Below are 18,510 nucleotides of genomic sequence, written 5' to 3' on the forward strand. Positions count from 1 at the left end.
CTTTAGGATTTATTTTTTACTATAATGAAAAAATTCATATCTAGCAAAAAAATTATTCAAAAAAAAAAATTTCTTCATTTGATTGGAGATTTACATCAGGTCTATACAGAGTAGTAATCCCAGGTCTTAATATTTATTATCAAGGGAGGAGATAGAATTTGAAAAACACTAATTTTTCGGATAAATTGCCCTGGCGTCACAAAACCGAAGGTCAGAGGCAAAAATCCTATGCAGTTTAAAGATGTCCTAAGTCACCTCATTAAGTGGTATGAATGTTAAAGTCCTGTCCTTAAAAAACATCATTTTCCAGCCGGCCCTCTTGAGTGAAGGCAGGCAAGTTTAGAAGCTTATTATTTCAAATCTGCTTAAGTAGCTACTTCCAAGACTCCTTATATCACTCAGTTTCAAGTTCGAGGTAGATAAAATCAATATGTTATTGTTTCAGATTCAGAAAAAGACTAGCAATTATGGTTCCCCTTTAGTCTTTCTGCCTTCTATAATGCAGAAACATGCTGACTAGTAAAAGACTATTCAATTGCATTCTACTGTATTGTCTTAGATTTCAAAACAATTTCTAGTGTTGACCCCTACATTGCACCTCATAAAGAAAAATTGTTATATTCAGGTTTCGCAAGTTGGCAGACTCAAGAGATGGTGTTTGTAGATAATCAAGTAGGAAGGGGTTTTTAATCACCTCCTTGGTAGATTCTAAAAGTGTTTATTGAGTTTTATAAGGGCTTCCCTTCTGGATATGTAAATATTCATTCTTGCAGAGAGAAAGCACTATTTTAAGTAAATCAGAAATATCACCCCTTTCAGATTGTGATAAGAGTTTATTGTATTTCAAGTTGTCTTCCCAGCTACCTTTGATTGCTATCTTGCAACGAGAAAGCACTGTTTTAAATTATTATTGTAAGGAGTAGAACTGTTTAAAAAAGTGGTTAGATTATTTTCATTGACAAAAGATCGCAAGCCAAGTTGATGATGAGCAGAGATCAGTTGTCATTTGCAGGGAAGATGACGATTTGACACACCAATATTCCTTTACCTGTTAGGTTAGTGATGAGTCTATAGATATTACTTCCTTTGTTATTCTCAGAAGGCCACCAAGCCTTCTCTTGCGGAAGGTAAGTCTCTCTTAACTTACCAACTGCTTAAAATAGCCTGACTTCCATAGTTGGGTACAGTGGTCATAATTACATAGTGTTCCTTCAGTAATGGTTCTGATTCTTCACTGCCCCTTACCAAGATGAGCTCTTCTCGTAGTCTCTCAAATTCTTTAATCCTTTTAGATCCTTCTGCAGATAAACCCTTGCTGTTCCACATCCCTAGTTTTTTGTTCTATTAGTTATCTAGATTACAAGACAACACCGAGTTAGTAAGCTGGATGCTTATATCCCTCCTCTTACTAGAGTAAGGGCACCAAGCAACATCGTTTTTACTTTGAGAGTTGGGAGTTTCATATAGTGGATGCTCTTAAATTTTGATTTAGCTGAATATTTATCAACACTTTTATTGCTAGAGATGAATCAGCTAAAGCTAGGGAATTACATAACATTCTAGATGATTATGCGTTTCCATTCGCTTGAAAGACTGGCCATCAGCTCATCACCGATTTACATTAGTTGGATTCTAAGAGTACTTTCATTACCCTTAAAAGTATGACTATAAAGAACAAATGAAAATACTATGCTGTATAATCTTTTACGTCTCCTTCATAGAAACTCATAATGGTAATAAAAGCACAAATGTTGATATTTATCTATTTAATGTAAATCCGTCACGAAACGCACCGTCATTTGGAATATGATGCAATCGACCAGCTTTAGCTCATCCATTACCACCAACATAAAAAATTGGAGAAAATTCTATGATATGAAACTCCATCTCCAAAAATGGAAAACAAGATTTCTTAAGAGAACTTATTTTAACAAGAGAAAATATAAAGATCCACACTACCAACTGGTCTTCTGCCTCGCAATCTAGTTGTCTATAGGAGCAACTTGGAAGGCAAAAATTTGTAGCAGAAGGATCTAAAGTAATTATACAATTTGAGGCTCTAAGAAGGGAACTAGACTTTGTAAGGCTTAGTGAACATTCAGAACCCTTAATGAAGGAACAAAAAGTGACTATGACTATTAGACATGACTGTGAATGTCTGGTTAGTGTAAGCAACAGGGCAGGCATGTAAGACCTAGCGCCTACAAGCGAAAACTCACTGGCCTTCTGAGAATAACACAGGAGATTAAATAAGTTAAGATCTTGTAAGACACATCACTAACAAAACTTGGCTGGTAATCAAGTATTTGTTGTCATATCAACACCTACACAATAAATAAACTATTCTAGTCTTTTGTGAATGTCTTAAACTCAATAATACAGTCTTTTTCTTGGCTGTTATGAGAATCAAATGTTAATAATTCTGTGTAAGATATATAGACTTTACTACTACAGTGTAGACTCTCCAGTTCCTTAAGCACTTGAACTTGAAATATACTTTCCCTGAGAGGAACAGTGAGAAATCGCTCCTCACAAAGATTACCTTTATAGTGGTATTCTTGTGCAGGAATGCTAAGTTAAAATGCAATAAATACTTATCACAATCCGGAAGGGGGATGTATCTTGATATCATCAATGCAACAGTAAAATTGAATTACAATACATGTATATGGAACAGTTGGTACTCCTGACAATTAACAGTAAAATATTTACATTACTTTACTAGGGGCATGAATCTTTTGAAAAGAAAAAAAATGGGAAAACTTCAAATAAAATCTGGGGGGTAAACATCAATACACTGAGTGTCCAGAGAAGAAGCAACATGAGTATTAAAGGAGGTTCATAGTAATAAAAGACAGTTGGACCAATGCTGGGCCAGAAAGAAATGACAATATAAGATAGTGGTTGCTAGAGGGTATTTTTTTTACACAAGAATCTTAACCCCCATCACATCTTTTCGGTGGAAACAAAATGTTTTACATCTTTATCAATTTTTTGTTTTTAGTTTTTATTCTAACTATATGCAAGCTTTTCCCTTTAAGAATGAATAGGCCAGGAATTTCTGGAAATTTTATTGAAATAATGAAACAGATGGTTGCTAAGTTTCCAGGTAGACTGCTGCTGAAGACTTTCGCAGGTGTCCAGACATCCTGATCCGAAAATCCTCTGTCAGAGAGGAGATGCTGGATAGTCTCCAGGCGCGAAGCCGTAGTGAACCTGCGGCTTTGAGGAAGATGTTGGCATGTGGTTGTTTGAGTAGATTGTGTCGTGGAGGGAGTTCTCTTGGTGGCTCAGTTAGAAGTTGCAAAAGGTCCGGGAACCATTCTGCGTGATGCCGTAGCAGAGCTATGAGGGTCATTGAAAGATTGACCGATGTTCTGGTCTTGTTGAGTACCCTCCTCATCAGACAGAACGGGGGAAAGGCGTAAACGTTGATGCTGTCCCACCGTTGTTGGAAAGCATCTTGCCAGAGAGCCTCGGGGTCTGGGACTGGGGAACAGTACAGCGAGAGCCTGAAGTTCAGGACCGTTGCGAAGAGGTCCACAGTCAGAGAACCCCACAAAGTCAGGACTTTGTTGGCTACTAGATGATCCAAAGACCACTCGGTACTCATTATCTGAGATGCTCTGCTCAGGTTGTCGGCGAGCACATTCCTTTTGCCCGGAATGAAGTGTGCCGATAGTGGTATCGAGTGGATTTCGGCCAATCTCAGTATCTCTACTGCTAGATGGGATAGTTGCTGCGAAAAAGTACCTCCTTATTTATTGATGTAGGCCACTACTGTGGTGTTGTCGCTCATCACCACCACAGAGTGACTTGCCAGGTACTGTTGGAACTGTTGAAGGGCCAGAAAGACGACCTTCATCTCTAGGAGATTTATGTGGAGGTACTTTTCTGACTCTGACCAGAGGCCTGAGGTCGTGTGGTGCAGCACATGGGCCCCCCACCCTTTTTTTTTGAAGCGTCCGAAAACAGCATCAGATCCGGGGGGAGGACAAGAAGATCCACTCCTTAAATTCAAGTCTGCCACCCACCACTGGAGATCCGTCAGTTCCGCAGGTTCCATGGGGATCTGGATGTCCGGGGAGTTGTACGCTTGATTCCACCGGGACTTGAGTCGCCACTGGAGGGATCTCATCCTGAGGCGACCATTGGGAACTAGATGGGCCAGCGATGATAGGTGACCGAGGAGACGTAACCACGATTGAGCTGGAAGTTCTTCTCGTCTGAGAAAAGGTCTTGCGACCTTCCTCAGCCTTGCTATCCTGTCATCTGATGGGAAGGCTTTATGGTGAGTGGTGTCTATAATCATGCCTAGGTATACCAGTCTTTGAGTGGGAAACAGTGAGGGCTTCTCAAGATTTACCATGATCCCCAGATCTTGGCAAAGTCTCAGAAGTTTGTCTCGGTGTTGAAGAAGGGTTGACACCAAGTCTGCTAGGATTAACCAGTCGTCCAGATAACGGAGGAGACGGATGTCAATCCTGTGTGCCCAAGATGATACTAGGGTGAACACTCTGGTGAAGACTTGTGGTGCTGTGGAGAGACCGAAGCACAGCACCTTGAACTGGTACTTTCTGTTGTCTAGGCTGAATCTTAAGTACTTCCTTGAAGACGGATGGACTGGGATCTGGAAGTACGCGTCCTTTAGGTCCAGTGTGCACATGAAGTCTTGCGGTCTTACTGCTAGTCTGACCGTGTCTGCCGTCTCCATGCTGAACGGAGTTTGTTTGACAAACTTGTTCAGAGCTGAGAGGTCAATGACTGGTCTCCAGCCTCCAGACGCCTTCTTTACAAGAAAGTCGACTGAAGAAGCCTGGAGATCCGTCGAGGACCTCTTGGAGAGCGCCCTTCTTCAACAGGGTCTGGACTTCTGCACGAAGGGCTTGCCCCCTTGCTGTACGCAAGGAGGTGGGAGGAGCTTGTTGGCGGCACCGGAACGGTTGGAGGAGGACATCTCGGAGAGCTGTTGTGAGATCTTGTCCCTGGTACTCTTAACCCCTTGAGACCAGGGCAGTGCTGCAGTGGTCTTGGAGGGTTTCTGAGTACCAAAGACACGGTCCAAGACCGTGTCCTTGCCCTCTCGAGGAGGGATCTCTGGGTCGGAAAACCCGTTGAGAGCCCTCATTAGAGTCAGAACTTGCCAAAATGCATGTTCTGACTCTTGCTGGTCTCCTCCTGCTGTAGGACTTGCAGCGAAGTCTCCTATCCCCAAAGGCTCTTCTTGGGGAGAGTCACGGACATTCCCCGAGTGGCTAGCTGGCTCCATCCTAGTCCTAGTAGAGGACTTTGGCAATGTTTTGGAGTCCTCAAATTCCTTCCTGGGAAGGATGTAGGACTTCAACATTGACGAGGGTGGCATGTTCCTTTCAATCCCCAACTGAGTAGACCCCTCGGTGCGAGGAGAGGTTTCCCCCATTGGTGCAATGGGGGAAAGTCTCTCTTCGAGTGATTCCCTTGGGGACGGGAAATCGTCGTCCGAAAGGGAAGGAGAGGCAGTCTGAGGAAAAGAAGGAACCTGCCTTGTAGGTCTGCGTGGAGTTAGTTTCGCCCTTGGGGAAGTGACTGCGTCCGAAACTTGGATGTAGGACTTCAACATTGACGAGGGTAGCATGTTCCTTTCAATCCCCAACTGAGTAGACCCCTCGGTGCGAGGAGAGTTTTCCCCCATTGGTGCAATGGGGGAAAGTCTCTCTTCGCGTGATTCCCTTGGGGACGGGAAATCGTCGTCCGAAAGGGAAGGAGAGGCAGTCTGAGGAAAAGAAGGAACCTGCCTCGTAGGTCTGCGTGGAGTTAGTTTCGCCCTTGGGGAAGTGACTGCGTCTGAAACTCTTCTTTTTCCTCTTCAAAGGGGTAGAAGAAGCCATAGTTCTGTGTCCCAATTCAGAGAAGACAGGCTTGAAAGTCTGCGTTACAGCTCTGATCAGTGCACCGAACCAGGGCTGTTGGCTAACAGACGCGCTGTCAGACATACCCCTTGAAGGGATAGGGATTGAAAGATCCCCGGGAGGAGTCACCATCATTGGTGGGTTCGCCTGTGGTGGCTTTGGGGTCCTGGACCCCTCTGGATGTTTCCCTTCTCCCACAATGCACGGTGATATGCGCTTGTGGGGAGGGGAATAAGGCGATGGCGACCTTGCCGTGCGTAGTTCAGTAGTCTCGCGCGCGGGAGAATAATGGCGCTCGCGCAAGGGAGAATAATGGCGCTCGCGCAAGGGAGAATAATGGCGCTCGCGCAAGGGAGAATAATGGCGCTCGTGCAAGGGAGAATAATGGCGCTCGCGCAAGGGAGAATATCGGGGCTCGCGCAAGGGAGAATATCGGGGCTTGCGCAAGGGAGAATATCGGGGCTCGAGCAAGGGAGAATATCGGGGCTCGAGCAAGGGAGAATATCGGGGCTCGCGCAAGGGAGAATGTCGGGGCTCACGCAAGGGAAACTGTTGGCGCGCGTGCGGGAAACTGTTGGCGCGCGTGCGGGAGACTGTTGGCACGCACGCGTGCGGGAGAGTATTCGCGAGCGCGGGCGCGCAGGATTATCACGTTGAGTGCGCAGGCGCGCGGGAGAAAGTTCAAGCGCATCTATACCAGCTATAGGGCGCGAGCGTGCAGGAGAAAGATCCCTAGCGCGCGGGCGCGCAGTTGAATCATGTGGGGCGCACGGGAGCGCGAGAGAATGTTGGCGGGCATCCTTTGGAGAGGATGGGCGAGCGTGCGCAGGGCGCGGACGCGTATCCTTGCGGATGCGCGTGGGAGAAGGCTGGCACGCAAGTGAGTGCTGGCGCGATGGTACTGGTTGGCGCGTGGGAAAAGCCAGCATTACTGACTTCCCAGAAGTACTACTTTCAGTAGATCATTGGCGCGCAGGAGTTGGATGTTGGGCGCGCATGCGCACGAGCAGGAGACTGATGGCGCGTGGGAGACTGATGGCGCGTGGGAGACTGATGGCGCGTGGGAGAGCGCTGGAGCGCAGGACAGCGCCATTGCGTAGGAGGTTGATGGCGCGCAGGCGAGTGTTGAAGAGCAACTGGGCGTGGGCGCAGGGCGCGCAGGCAAGACCTGGCGCGCAGGAGAACGTGGGCGCACATAGCGCGTGATGGAGCTATGCTCCTGTTGGAGCGTATGCGCATGTTGGCGCATACGCCCTTGATGCCCTGTGTTAGGGTTTAGTGATGGGGCCTGACGAGCTACTAAGGAGCGTTCGTCAGGTCTCGTTGGCGCGTAGCGCGTATGTGGTTGGCGCGCAATAGCGTGCTTTGGTGGAGCCTTGTTAGGCCCATATAGAAACGGTGACGGCAGGTCTGTCGGATGGAAGGTCGACGTGTCCTTTAAAAGGACGACCTTCCACCGAAGGAGATCGCGAACGATCTGCAGAAAGGGCCAGGACCAATGCAGGAGCAGTGATGGATGATTGGTCTCGAGGCTCCTCTGTGGTGGACTGCATCGAAGATGTTCAACCAAAGAGGCGCCTCATCACCGCAGGTGAAGGAAGGCCTCTAAGGCGAAGAGAAAGGCGAGCCTTCCGACGAATGCGCCCTCTGGGGGTCGTTGGATCAGCAAGCTGATCTTCTGCAGTCCTCCGAAGAGGAGTCTCTGTAAGTGTACTCCCCGAGGGAGAAACACTAGCAGGAGAGACTGACGATGGACTTAGTTTCTCCCTCGTAGGTTGAACAGGAACGGGAGAAACTAAGCCGTCAGCTACCGTAGAGTTTGGAGAGGCAGAGGTGATGGGTGATACCGCATTGGATACCTCTGACACCACAACATTGACAAGAGACAGAGGATCAACCTCTGACAGTGACGACGATTATTTGACAGCGGCACCCAATCGGGTGTAGTTAAGCAAAACCTCCTTGGAGGGCGAACCCGTAAGCCCCAAGGAGGACCAAAGCTGGAAAAGGGAGGTTAATGACATATCCTCCCCGGGGGGAGAGGTGGAGCTGCTTCGCTAGGAGAAGCAACGTCATCTCTCGAGTCCCAAGGTTGGTAAACAATACATCGGTCTACGCTACCACTCGACGGTCTCTCGAAAGTGACCGACCGAGTGGGAGCTTCGGAGGAGGTTTGGGCAACGGAAGAAGAGGCCTTGGGTTTTTCTCCTTTCGAAGCAACCTTCAAAGGAGAAATATCCCGTTTGGGCTTCTTCTTCCGTCGTCGCGAAAACCTCTCCCACTGGGAGGTAGACCACTCCCTACACCTGTTGTTGCTATCACACCGTTGGCCCCTACAAGAAGGACAAAGGGCTAGAGCAGGGGTTCTTAACCTTTTTTCTCCAATTCCCCACTTTTCAGTGAGCCAACTCTCCATTTCCCACCACTGCATCGGTCATTGACAAATTCGAGTTTAACCCATGCAGTGTTTAACTTTAATACGTAAATATACGCTTTGCTTTTTTGTGCCATTTTACGGCCTTTATTTTTTTTTGCATATATTAGATTTTTTACAAACAGTTATCACATGGAAATAAAATACACATGAAAAGATTCGTTATGTTTTTTTCACAATTTATTTGGCCCATAAAAAACATACAAAAAATGCAACACTAGACGCGTACAGGTCAATGAGACTTTTGCATTTGTTTCGCCTTGACGAGTGCCTCAATGTTCGGTTCCACTTTTGAAATGGCGCAGCGCAAATCAGATTCAAGGTCAATCAGGCGGTTTCGCGATTTGGTTTTGATCTCAACCATGCTCGAAAACGCCGACTCGCACAGGTACGTGGAGGGAAATGCAACCAGTAGTGTGAGCGCCGCCACAGCAACGCGAGGATACGAACCATGCATAGTGGCCCAGAATGCGTTCAGGCTTTTCTCCGCAAAAACAGCCTTTGCTGCGGAGTCATGCACCAGGTCAAGAAACTGATCTTCGATGTCTTCTGCTTCCTTCAGGAAGTTGTCAACTCGAAAGCTGAAGGGATCCCTCGTGAACTTCATCATTGGGTTGTTGCTTTTGAAGTCCGGAAAATAGTGCTGAAACTCGTCCAGCAGCCTGTTGAGGTGGATGATGGCTTCGTTCTTGAGAACGTCGCTGACGCCACCAGCAGTCTCGCTGATTCGCGCCAACGTTGGAAAAGCCGTTGCGCTGCGGCCAGTCTCGAACTTGCTTCGCCACAACTCAAGTTTTGAGACGAAGGCGTTCACTTTGTCTCGATGCCTGATTATATCGGAGTCCGCGGCCTGTAGCTTGCGGTTAAGCTCATTCAGGTGACTGAACATGTCTGCAAGAAGTGCCAGCCTGCACTGGAATGCCTCATCGGAAACAGCAGCTTTCAGATCTCCTTTGTTCCTTTCTTCCAAAAATTGTGTAACTTCGGGGAGCAAATGCACAAGCCGAATTAACATGTCGCCTTTCGATAACCAGCGAACGGCAGTGTGGAACAGCAGTCCTTCGTAGTCGGATTCCATATCCTGGCACAACCGTCGAAATAGTCCGAGTGTTGAGGGCGCTCGCTTTGACAAAATTCACAAGCTTGATTGCCGTCTCAAGCTCTTCTTTGAGCGGTTGTGTCATCGTCCTTGATGCGAGCGCTTCTCGATGTATGATGCAGTGCAGGGTCACCACCTTGGGATTCTTCTGCTTCAGTAGTTTCGCGAATCCAGACCTCGCACCCAACATAGCAGGAGCCCCATCTGTGCAGGCATGGACGAGCTTGCCCCAGTCCAATCCTTCCTCCTCAAAAAAGGCGTCGACAAGCTGCATGACGTCGGCGGCTTGGGTTGTTGTTTCCAGTGGGCGGCAAAACAGCAAGTCCTCTTCGATGCTTTGGTCGTGGACGTATCGAACGAAGACAATTAGTTGAGACAAATTTGCCACATCCACGGACTCATCCAGCTGAATTGCAAAGACGGGAGACGCTTTGACCTTTGCCAAGAGCTGCGACTTGATGTTGCACGACATGTCGAAGATGCGGGACTTGACAGTGTCGTTGGACAGAGAAACTTGCTTCATCTTCGACACCGCAGATTCGCCAAGCAAAATGCCAGCGCACGACACAAGGCACGGCTTTATGAGCGTCTCTCCGATGCTATGTGGCTTCTTCGCCTTCGCCACCAGCAGAGAAACAGCATACGATGCGTGTACTATCGCTTTCGACTCAAGTTTGAAATTTTTCGCCCTGGTCCATCCTCATTTTCTTCAAGTAATTTGCCTTCAATTAAAAAAACTGCCTCTCCTTGCCAACGAACTCGGGGTGTACATTGGAGAGGTGCTTCTTCAGTTGATGGGGTTTCATCGAATCATTGCTGAGCGTTTTGTGGCAAATGACGCACTGCGGCAGCTGCTCATCACGCCCCTCCAAAAACGTGAAGCCGTAGTCCAGGTACTTGTCGTCGTACTTTCTTTTCGGCATCTCGATCTTTGGGATATGTATCTGTGGGATAAGGAAAAAAATAGGTAATAATAAGGTACCTGAAGAGAAATAAAATGAAAAGAAAGAAGTGACAATCATACAAGAGAGAAACAAAAAAACGAACAACAGAAGTGGCATTGTGTTGTTCGGTCTCTAAGACACGGCCATCATAGTCATATTCACAGTGTATTACATGACATCCGTGGAATGGTTTTTCATTCATGCATCACAGAATAACACACACACACACACACACTAAATAAAATAACCATAAGAATATATACACGTATGAGTAATTACTTAATAATGGGAGCTCTGTTACCCACCTGTTACACCAAGGAGAGACGCGACAGGAGTGAGTTTGCGGGGAGCCGCTGTTGACATTTCAAACCCAACAGTGTTGTCACTTTTACCCAAACATGACTTACAATACCTCATATATTGGTTGTTTTTGTTATTAAAACAGTCTGTAAATGGTTGTGATTTGTAAAGTAAGTCAACATTAAATTTTGAAGCACTATCGATTATTTGTGGGTGGAAACAAATTCACGAAATGTGACAACAAGACAGTGGTTCTTCTGTCCGACCGGTCATTCCCCACTTGGCAACTCCGCCATTCCCCACCAGTGGGGAATTCCCCACAGGTTAAGAACCACTGGGCTAGAGGATCAGTCTCGACCGCCGACATGAATGTTCCACAGGGGTGGTCGGGAAAGCCAGGGCAGGTGCGCATGATCGCAGAGGCCAACTTCACATATACAGAAGTAAAAAAAGAAAAGAAAAAAGCAATTAAATGGCTGCCAAATGATGGCGAAGATGAGAGCGGACACGTCCGACCACCATCCAAGCCGAGAGCAAAGTGAGCTCAAGGACAGGTGCGTGAGAGGGGGGGGGTGGGGAGCACGCTACCTTCCCCAACCCACCCACCCCCTAACTAGCGGTGTGGGTAGTAAACCCTCGTTAAAAATTAATGGCTCGTCATTTCAGCTACGCCGAAAGTAATAGCATGGTTTGTATTCCAGATACGGAACATATATCATTTCATCTTACCAAACTGATAGAGACAGACACACTGAGACCTGGAGATATATTGAACCCTTCATCTTCAGGGAAAGGGAGCAGGTGTGGACTGTGTACTATGATCCTTGCACCCACATCTGGTGATAATAGTGACACGTAATCCTTGGCATTGATGTTCAGTGTCAATCTTATCCCACTCTGTAGAGAAAAATTTAGATATTCCATAATTTTTCATTCAAATATATTACGTAAACCTTTGCAATTCAACATATAACTGAATGTGCAAATAAAACTTACTTTTACCCAATTTGTTTAGCAAAAGTACATGATTTGAAAATACTGTATCCACATATTGAGTTCATTTCAATGTACAGTCTTTCACAATAAATAAACAAAAAGATCAACTTGTGCATGAAGCTATATCAACTAGTTTACAGAACATGAGTTTCTTTCATCACAATTCAATTAATTATATATTTCATTATTTCCATAAATGTTGAAATCCCAGTCTCACAAGACTCAAACACCAAGAAACAAAAACCTTCCACCAAAAGTAGCTTATCCTGATTAATGGTACAGTATCTACTAACTCCAATTTTATTTCTTTATTTACTTCTTAATGTCAAAAGCATTAATTATCAAGGACTGCTCTTAGCTGAAATATATGCTTTCATTTTCCTTCCCTATGCTAATTTCATAATTTCAATTATTGTTTTAGGTAGCCGTCTTACAACACCTTTCCATTTAGGGTTATGATAGTTTTTCTTTTTTTTATAGATTCCTTTGTACAAAATCTATATTATTAATTTATGACCAAAAACCAAACGTGATTTCTAAAGAGGGAGGTCTCACCTATAAAAATTGTTTGTCTCGTAATCATCAAAGCATTAAAAATTCTCATATTTCATTCAGTAATAAAGAAAATATATTAGAGGCAAGGCAATTTTGGATAGTGAGGCAACTTTGGACACGTCTGTAACTCTGATAAGAGGCAATGCTCAGTTGAGCAAATGATCACAATTTGTGATCCCTATTAACATAAATATACTAGACAAAAATTATACTTACATAAATTTTTGTGTCCGTAACCCAAGATTGTCCAATTTTGCCTAAGCAATAAAAAGTTGAGAAATTTTCCTATCCAATTTTACCCGACCATGGCTTTGAAAACTAGTCCAATTTTGCCTTATTATATAAATATATAAATTAAACTTTGTATTCGAGCACACGAATATACTTTTATGTATATATCTACATATATAATCATTTACATACAAAATAAGACATCAGGGGTGCAGTAAGGGAGGTCTGCCCAGGGTGACACCCTAAAAGGGGGTGACACCCTGAGAGTTACATTTAAAACAAGTTTGTCTTTCTAGCTGAAGGGTTATGATATGATTTTCAGAGTTATTTAATACTGGGGACACCCTCAAAGGTAATGACTCTCAACAGGTAAAACCTTCTAAAAGATTGACCAAAAAATAGGGAGATCCTCGAGAGGGATGTCACCCCAAGAGCTACAAATAACTATAAAGAAAAAACTTTCTAGTATATACATTGTTCCTAGAATAATTTGCATATCCAAATAAAATTTCAGGGATTGAAAGGAAATATATTTTCCCTGTTCCTGCCAATTTCTATGTTAATAACTAAAATAGAAAAGAGACAGCTGTCATGCTGCCTTTTTGATATCGTGTTAAATGCAGCAAATTTAGAGTGAATAGCATGATAGTTAGAGACATCAACTAGGGACTAAAGCTGATCCCATAAACAATATTCGTCCTCAGTTGTACCTATTTAGTTTATTTTTATTGTTACCTCACGAAAAAGCCATCAAAGAGACACTTACCAACAAAAGACAATCTTACAGGAAAGCGTCATCAGCATACTCTATGTCAGCTAATTTCCTGTTACTAATCCAGTCCAATTCTTCTCCACCCTCCCCAACTGTTCTATGCATTACAAACTCCATGTGGAGGATAAACAACATAGGTGACAACACAATCCCTTGGAGTACTCCACTGTTTATTAATTATACTGTACAGTATTGTCAAACAGCGTGAATCGTCCAAACAAAAACAGTTAGGCTGTAGTGAAATACATATGATGTATTACAGTAATACTGTATACACTTCAGTATCAGCGAGTGTCATATTAGATAGAGACAACAGGGTTTTGTTGTTAAAGTGTCCCAATCACTACTGTGGTGTTACGTACTGTGCTGTACTGTAACACAGCTTTACCGAGTATACTACGTGGTGTATACGTGTGCACATGTACTGTACACTTACTGAGATGTGTTCATTCATTTACACAATACTTACTATAGAAACCAAGTAAAAACAATATTAGGCAGTAATTAGTGTGTTAGTTGACTGCACATAGGCAATGGGCAGTGAGTTAATAGGGTTAGGAGTTATCACACCCAAGGGCAGTAAGTATTCACAGATTCTCAATCTTCGCACCTGTCTGTTACCTAACCCCCGCAAATAAAGAGGGCTGACTGTATCTAATAAAAAAGTATGAGTGGATAATAAAGGTGAAAAGGCAATCTACATAAAAAAGAAAACTACCACTAAAATTGAACCATTATAACAAAATGACATAGTTAACAATCAGAAATTAGCTGACCACTTTCGATAGCTCCTAGTATGTCGCTGTAAATATAAGGGCTCTTGGTTGGTCAGTACCGTACTCTTCAAGATGCTTGAAAACATTTCCCTATAGAGTCCCCTTGGCTTAAAATTCTACAGTATACTCTTATTGTCTCTATATGTTCCTGTTAGATATTGGACACTAAATGGCATTTTTAGATCAAAAATTGTTGCATACTGTACTAGAGGTAGACTGAATTGACACCAAAACATTTGAAGTAGTGAAACTTATCCTATATTTGGTTAAACCGTGCAATGTTGTGGCTTTACTCACCATTGGTCCAATTGATGAAGTCTTCCGTGGAATGGCATTACCAGTTTCATTTTTATCCTTTTTCTTATGTACTACTTTTCTGAAGGCAGAGTTAAAAGTGTAGCACTGACCATATTTATCACTTGTCCATGTATGAAATTGCCTAAGGAAAATAAATAATGTATATCTATTCATCTGTATCAATAAAAAATAAGAGATACATTTCTAATAAAGACATGAAAAATTTTTACTTTTCCATACAAACCAATTTTTTACATTTGCCCATACAGTAATCATAAATCCTGGACATCACATTCCTAACTTGAAAAAAGATTGTTTGTTGACTGGATACCAATGACATGCACTCAATAATGTTTTGTATGTGAGTTGTATATAATCACAAATTACATGGATATCTTATGCAAGAGTAAAGCTATTGTAATGCCATAGCGCTACACATAATGTGCAACTTCGTAGCATCAGTATGTGTATAATTTTGATTAAGAAAGCAAGGAAGCAAGAAACTTATTAATGTCTACTCCTCTCTCTCTCACCCCTCATCTCATACTTCTCAACTCCACAGGGATACCCAACTCCACCCGTATCAAGATCTAAAACTACAATGTCTGCAACACCTCTGGTGAGCAAAATGGCGGAGCAGCAATAGCATTAAGACGTGACAGAGTTAAATTAATTGATGGTTTCAATCATGATTTAATTGCAATTAAACTACGGACAGTAATGGGACCAGTAATCGTTGCAACAACCTACATACCTCCTAAAAACCCAGTATTTTTACAGCATGATTTAATCTACTTATTGCAACGCAATATCCCCGTCATCTATTAGCCGGCCTTAACGCAACTCACCCGGCCCTAAGCCATAATGTAACAAACCCTAGTCATCTTAATTCATGGCCTAATGAATAGGAATATCATTAGGTTTCTAGGACCAGATTTTGGCACATCTTTTTTTGCAGAAGAGCCTCAAGTAGGCCTGATATTCTTCTCTTCTAACAGGTTTCATATCTTCAACTATTCACTCACTCAAGGCCCTTTAACCACATAAGACCATCTTCCTGGTATATTAAGACTTACTGTGAGATCCATATTGGTAGTCACTAGCCCAACACTTGACATTAACAATGCCGACTGGGAACATTTCAAGGAAACACTCAATGACTCTCTCTCTACTTACGACACACCTATATAGGATAAATCCTATATAGATGATAAAATAACCTTTTGGTAGAGGATGATCAAAGAATCCTCAGAACTCTATATCTCCATCAGAACCTAAAGAAACAGATTATCTCAAGCTATTACAGATTACTGTAGTTATAAACAAGCCCTAGATTTAATTAATATCCGAGGTCCAACACATCAACTTTTTACATACACAATATCCAAGAACGAATAAAAATAGAATCAATCAAAATCATCAACTCAACCTGGGAGCATCTTTTGAAAAAATGTGAAGACACTTATCAAGATCCTGAAATATTCTACATCCTCCATAACAATGTCAAAATCTAATCACCCCAAGATCAGAAGGTGATTTTCAGAGACTTCGTCTAATGTTTTTAAAAATAATCCGATAGAGAATTTAAGGTTTGATCAACAACATGAGCAACATGTCACTGAGGTAATCTGTAAACATGACAAATTCGCAGATAATTTGTATTTTTCCTAACTATACAAACCTTAGCTATTTAATAAGGGTATTACTTTCAGCATAGCTGAAAAGACGAGCCATCAATTTTTAACGAGGGTTAACTACCCACACCGCTAGTTAGTGGGGGTAGGGAGGGTAGCTTGCTACCCCTCCCCCTAACACACCTGTGATTGAGCTCACTTTGCTTGGAGGTAGGACTTCAAGGAGGATAGGGCTGACGGGCAAGTTTGGTTAAATAGCTAAGGTTTGTATAGTTAGGAAAAATACAAGTTATCTACGAATTTGTTATTTGTTCCGTAACTGGAATACAAACCCCGCTATTTAATAGGGGGTGACTCACCCATTAGGAAGGGTGGACGTCCCAGCCAATCTGGCTTTTTGGATTTACCCAGGGGCTCCTTAACTGAGTGTGTTAGCACTCAAGGAATAAAGAGTCCCTGCAACTCGCTAAAACCTTGCTGCGCAAGGTTCGCGGCCTACGCATGCTGTGTGTGAAGGTATGTAGAAATGTGACTCATCCTAGAAAGTTATTCCGAAGTTCTTTAGATAAAAAACTGTGCACTAGGACTTTCCCAATACTACCTCGTCAGGGTATGGGGACGCAACAGTATTAATCTTAATACTAGGTACACAAGGGAGCATGGTTTACCTGCAGTGGTTTGAGGTCAGCTATGCAGAGAACCCAGGATGCTGCTTTCCCCAAGAGAGGTGAGAATGAAGAAAAGAATAAGGGCCAGTCAAACCTTTTCATTCATGCAGACTAAAACCATGTAACAATGCCCTCAACCTTCTGCTACTTGTCCAATAAGGAGCTTGAGGTTTTAAACCAGCTGTTGTGCAGCCACCACAGGACTGATAGAAAATGTATCGAGTCTCCTGTGGGTCACATCTTGCAGGTAGTGGGATTTGAACGTGTTTTGACGTTTCCACACCCCAGCTTGAAGAACCTGCGTCACTGAGTAATTTCTTTTGAAGGCCAGGGACGTAACCATGCCCCTGACATCTTGTGCTCTGGGGCGACGTGACGGAAGAGGGTCTGGATTCAGTGCAAGGTCAATGACCCTGCAAATCCATGCTGAGATGGTGTTCTTGGTGACCCTCCTCTTGGTTCTTCCTGTGCTGACGATTAGTGCAGGCACACGAGGACGGGCTGCGGCTGTTCTCTTGAGGTACAGCCTCAAACTCCTTACTGGGCATAGTAAGAGATGGTCTGGGTCATCTGATACAGTACGAAGAATAGAAATCTGGAAGGAGTTGAATCAAGACGCTACTCCCGGGTTCTGAGTCTTAGCAATAAACTCAGTGACAAAGCTGAACATTACCTCTCCCCATCCCCTTGAATGGGCGATGTCGTATGAGAGACCATGAAGTTTGCCGACTCGCTTGGCGCTCATTTCTGTGTGCACACAGGAGAAAGATGGTGTGCAGGTGAGCGCACATGGTCTGGTGAGCGCTGGCATGCAGGTAAAAGTTGGCACGCAAGATGGCGCACAGGAGAGCTCAGTTGCGCAGGTGATGTGGGGTGCACATGTTGGCGCACAGGAGAACGTTGGCGCGCAGAAGAACGTTGGCGCGCAGGAGAACGTTGGCGCGCAGGAGAACGTTGGCGCGCAGGAGAACGTTGGCGCGCAGGAGAACGTTGGCGCGCAGGAGAACGTTGGCGCGCAGGAGAACGTTGGCGCGCAGGTAACTGGCGCGTAGGAGAAATTTGACGAGCAGGAGAGTACTGGCACGCAGGTGGGCACTGGCACGTATGAGATCGTGGGCGCAGGGCACATAGGTGCAGGAGAGCGCTGGCGCGCAGGAGATTATTGGCTAGCAGGAGAGCACAAATGCGCTGTGGTGTGCTGACGCGTAGGCGACCCTGAGCGTGTTTGCGCAGGGTGCGCAGGTGATCGTGGGCGCGTGTGTGCATGGTGCGCAGGTGATCGTGGGCGCGTGTGCGCATGGTGCGCAGGAGAGCGCTGAAGATCTCGTTGGCGCGTGAGCGTATGTTGGCACGTGAGCGTATGTTGGCACGCAAGCGCATGAGCGCATGTTGGAGCGCAAGCGCGTGAGGCTGCTGCCTTTTGTGAGGGCAAGCAGGATGGGTGGTGCGCCGAAGCGTTGGTGAATGACGAGCTGCTGGCGAGCGCTGGTCAGGGCGTGTGGTGCGCAGGGCGAGAGTGATGGTGCGCAATAGCGCACTTTGGAGGCGCTTTATTAGGCTCATACAGGAATGGCGATGGAAGGTCTGTTGGATGGATGGTCGACGTGTCCTTTAAAAGGACGACCATCCACGGAAGGAGATCGCGAACGATCTGCAGAGAGGTCCAGGATTTTAGTCACAAGACTGGCTGCAGGTGCAGTGATGGATGACAGGTCTAGAGGCTCCTCTGCGGGGGACTGCATTGAAGACGTTGAACCAAAGAGGCGCCTCCTCACCGCAGGTGAAGGAAGGCCTCTAAGGCAAAAAGGAAGGCGAGCCTTCCGACGGATGCGCCCTCTGGGGGCCGTTGGATCAGCAAGCTGACCGTCAGCAATACTCCGAAAGAGGAGTCTCTATAAGTGAACTCCCCTGAGGGG

At 44.7% G+C, this 18,510-nt stretch overlaps 1 protein-coding gene across 1 annotated transcript in view; it reads right to left on the reverse strand.

Moving 5' to 3' along the window:
* LOC137649547 (degenerin-like protein asic-1) overlaps positions 1-18,510 on the reverse strand; it is a 198,291-nt gene that overhangs the window by 122,345 nt on the left and 57,436 nt on the right. Inside the window, exons 11-12 of the mRNA XM_068382534.1 lie at positions 14,293-14,434; positions 11,395-11,562 (exon numbers count right to left, since the gene is read on the reverse strand). Coding sequence (XP_068238635.1) covers positions 11,395-11,562; positions 14,293-14,434 — 310 coding nt within the window. The remainder of the gene's footprint in view (positions 1-11,394; positions 11,563-14,292; positions 14,435-18,510) is intronic.

This window comes from Palaemon carinicauda, chromosome 11 (assembly GCF_036898095.1).
Source record: "Palaemon carinicauda isolate YSFRI2023 chromosome 11, ASM3689809v2, whole genome shotgun sequence".
NCBI classification, from domain to species: domain Eukaryota; kingdom Metazoa; phylum Arthropoda; class Malacostraca; order Decapoda; family Palaemonidae; genus Palaemon; species Palaemon carinicauda.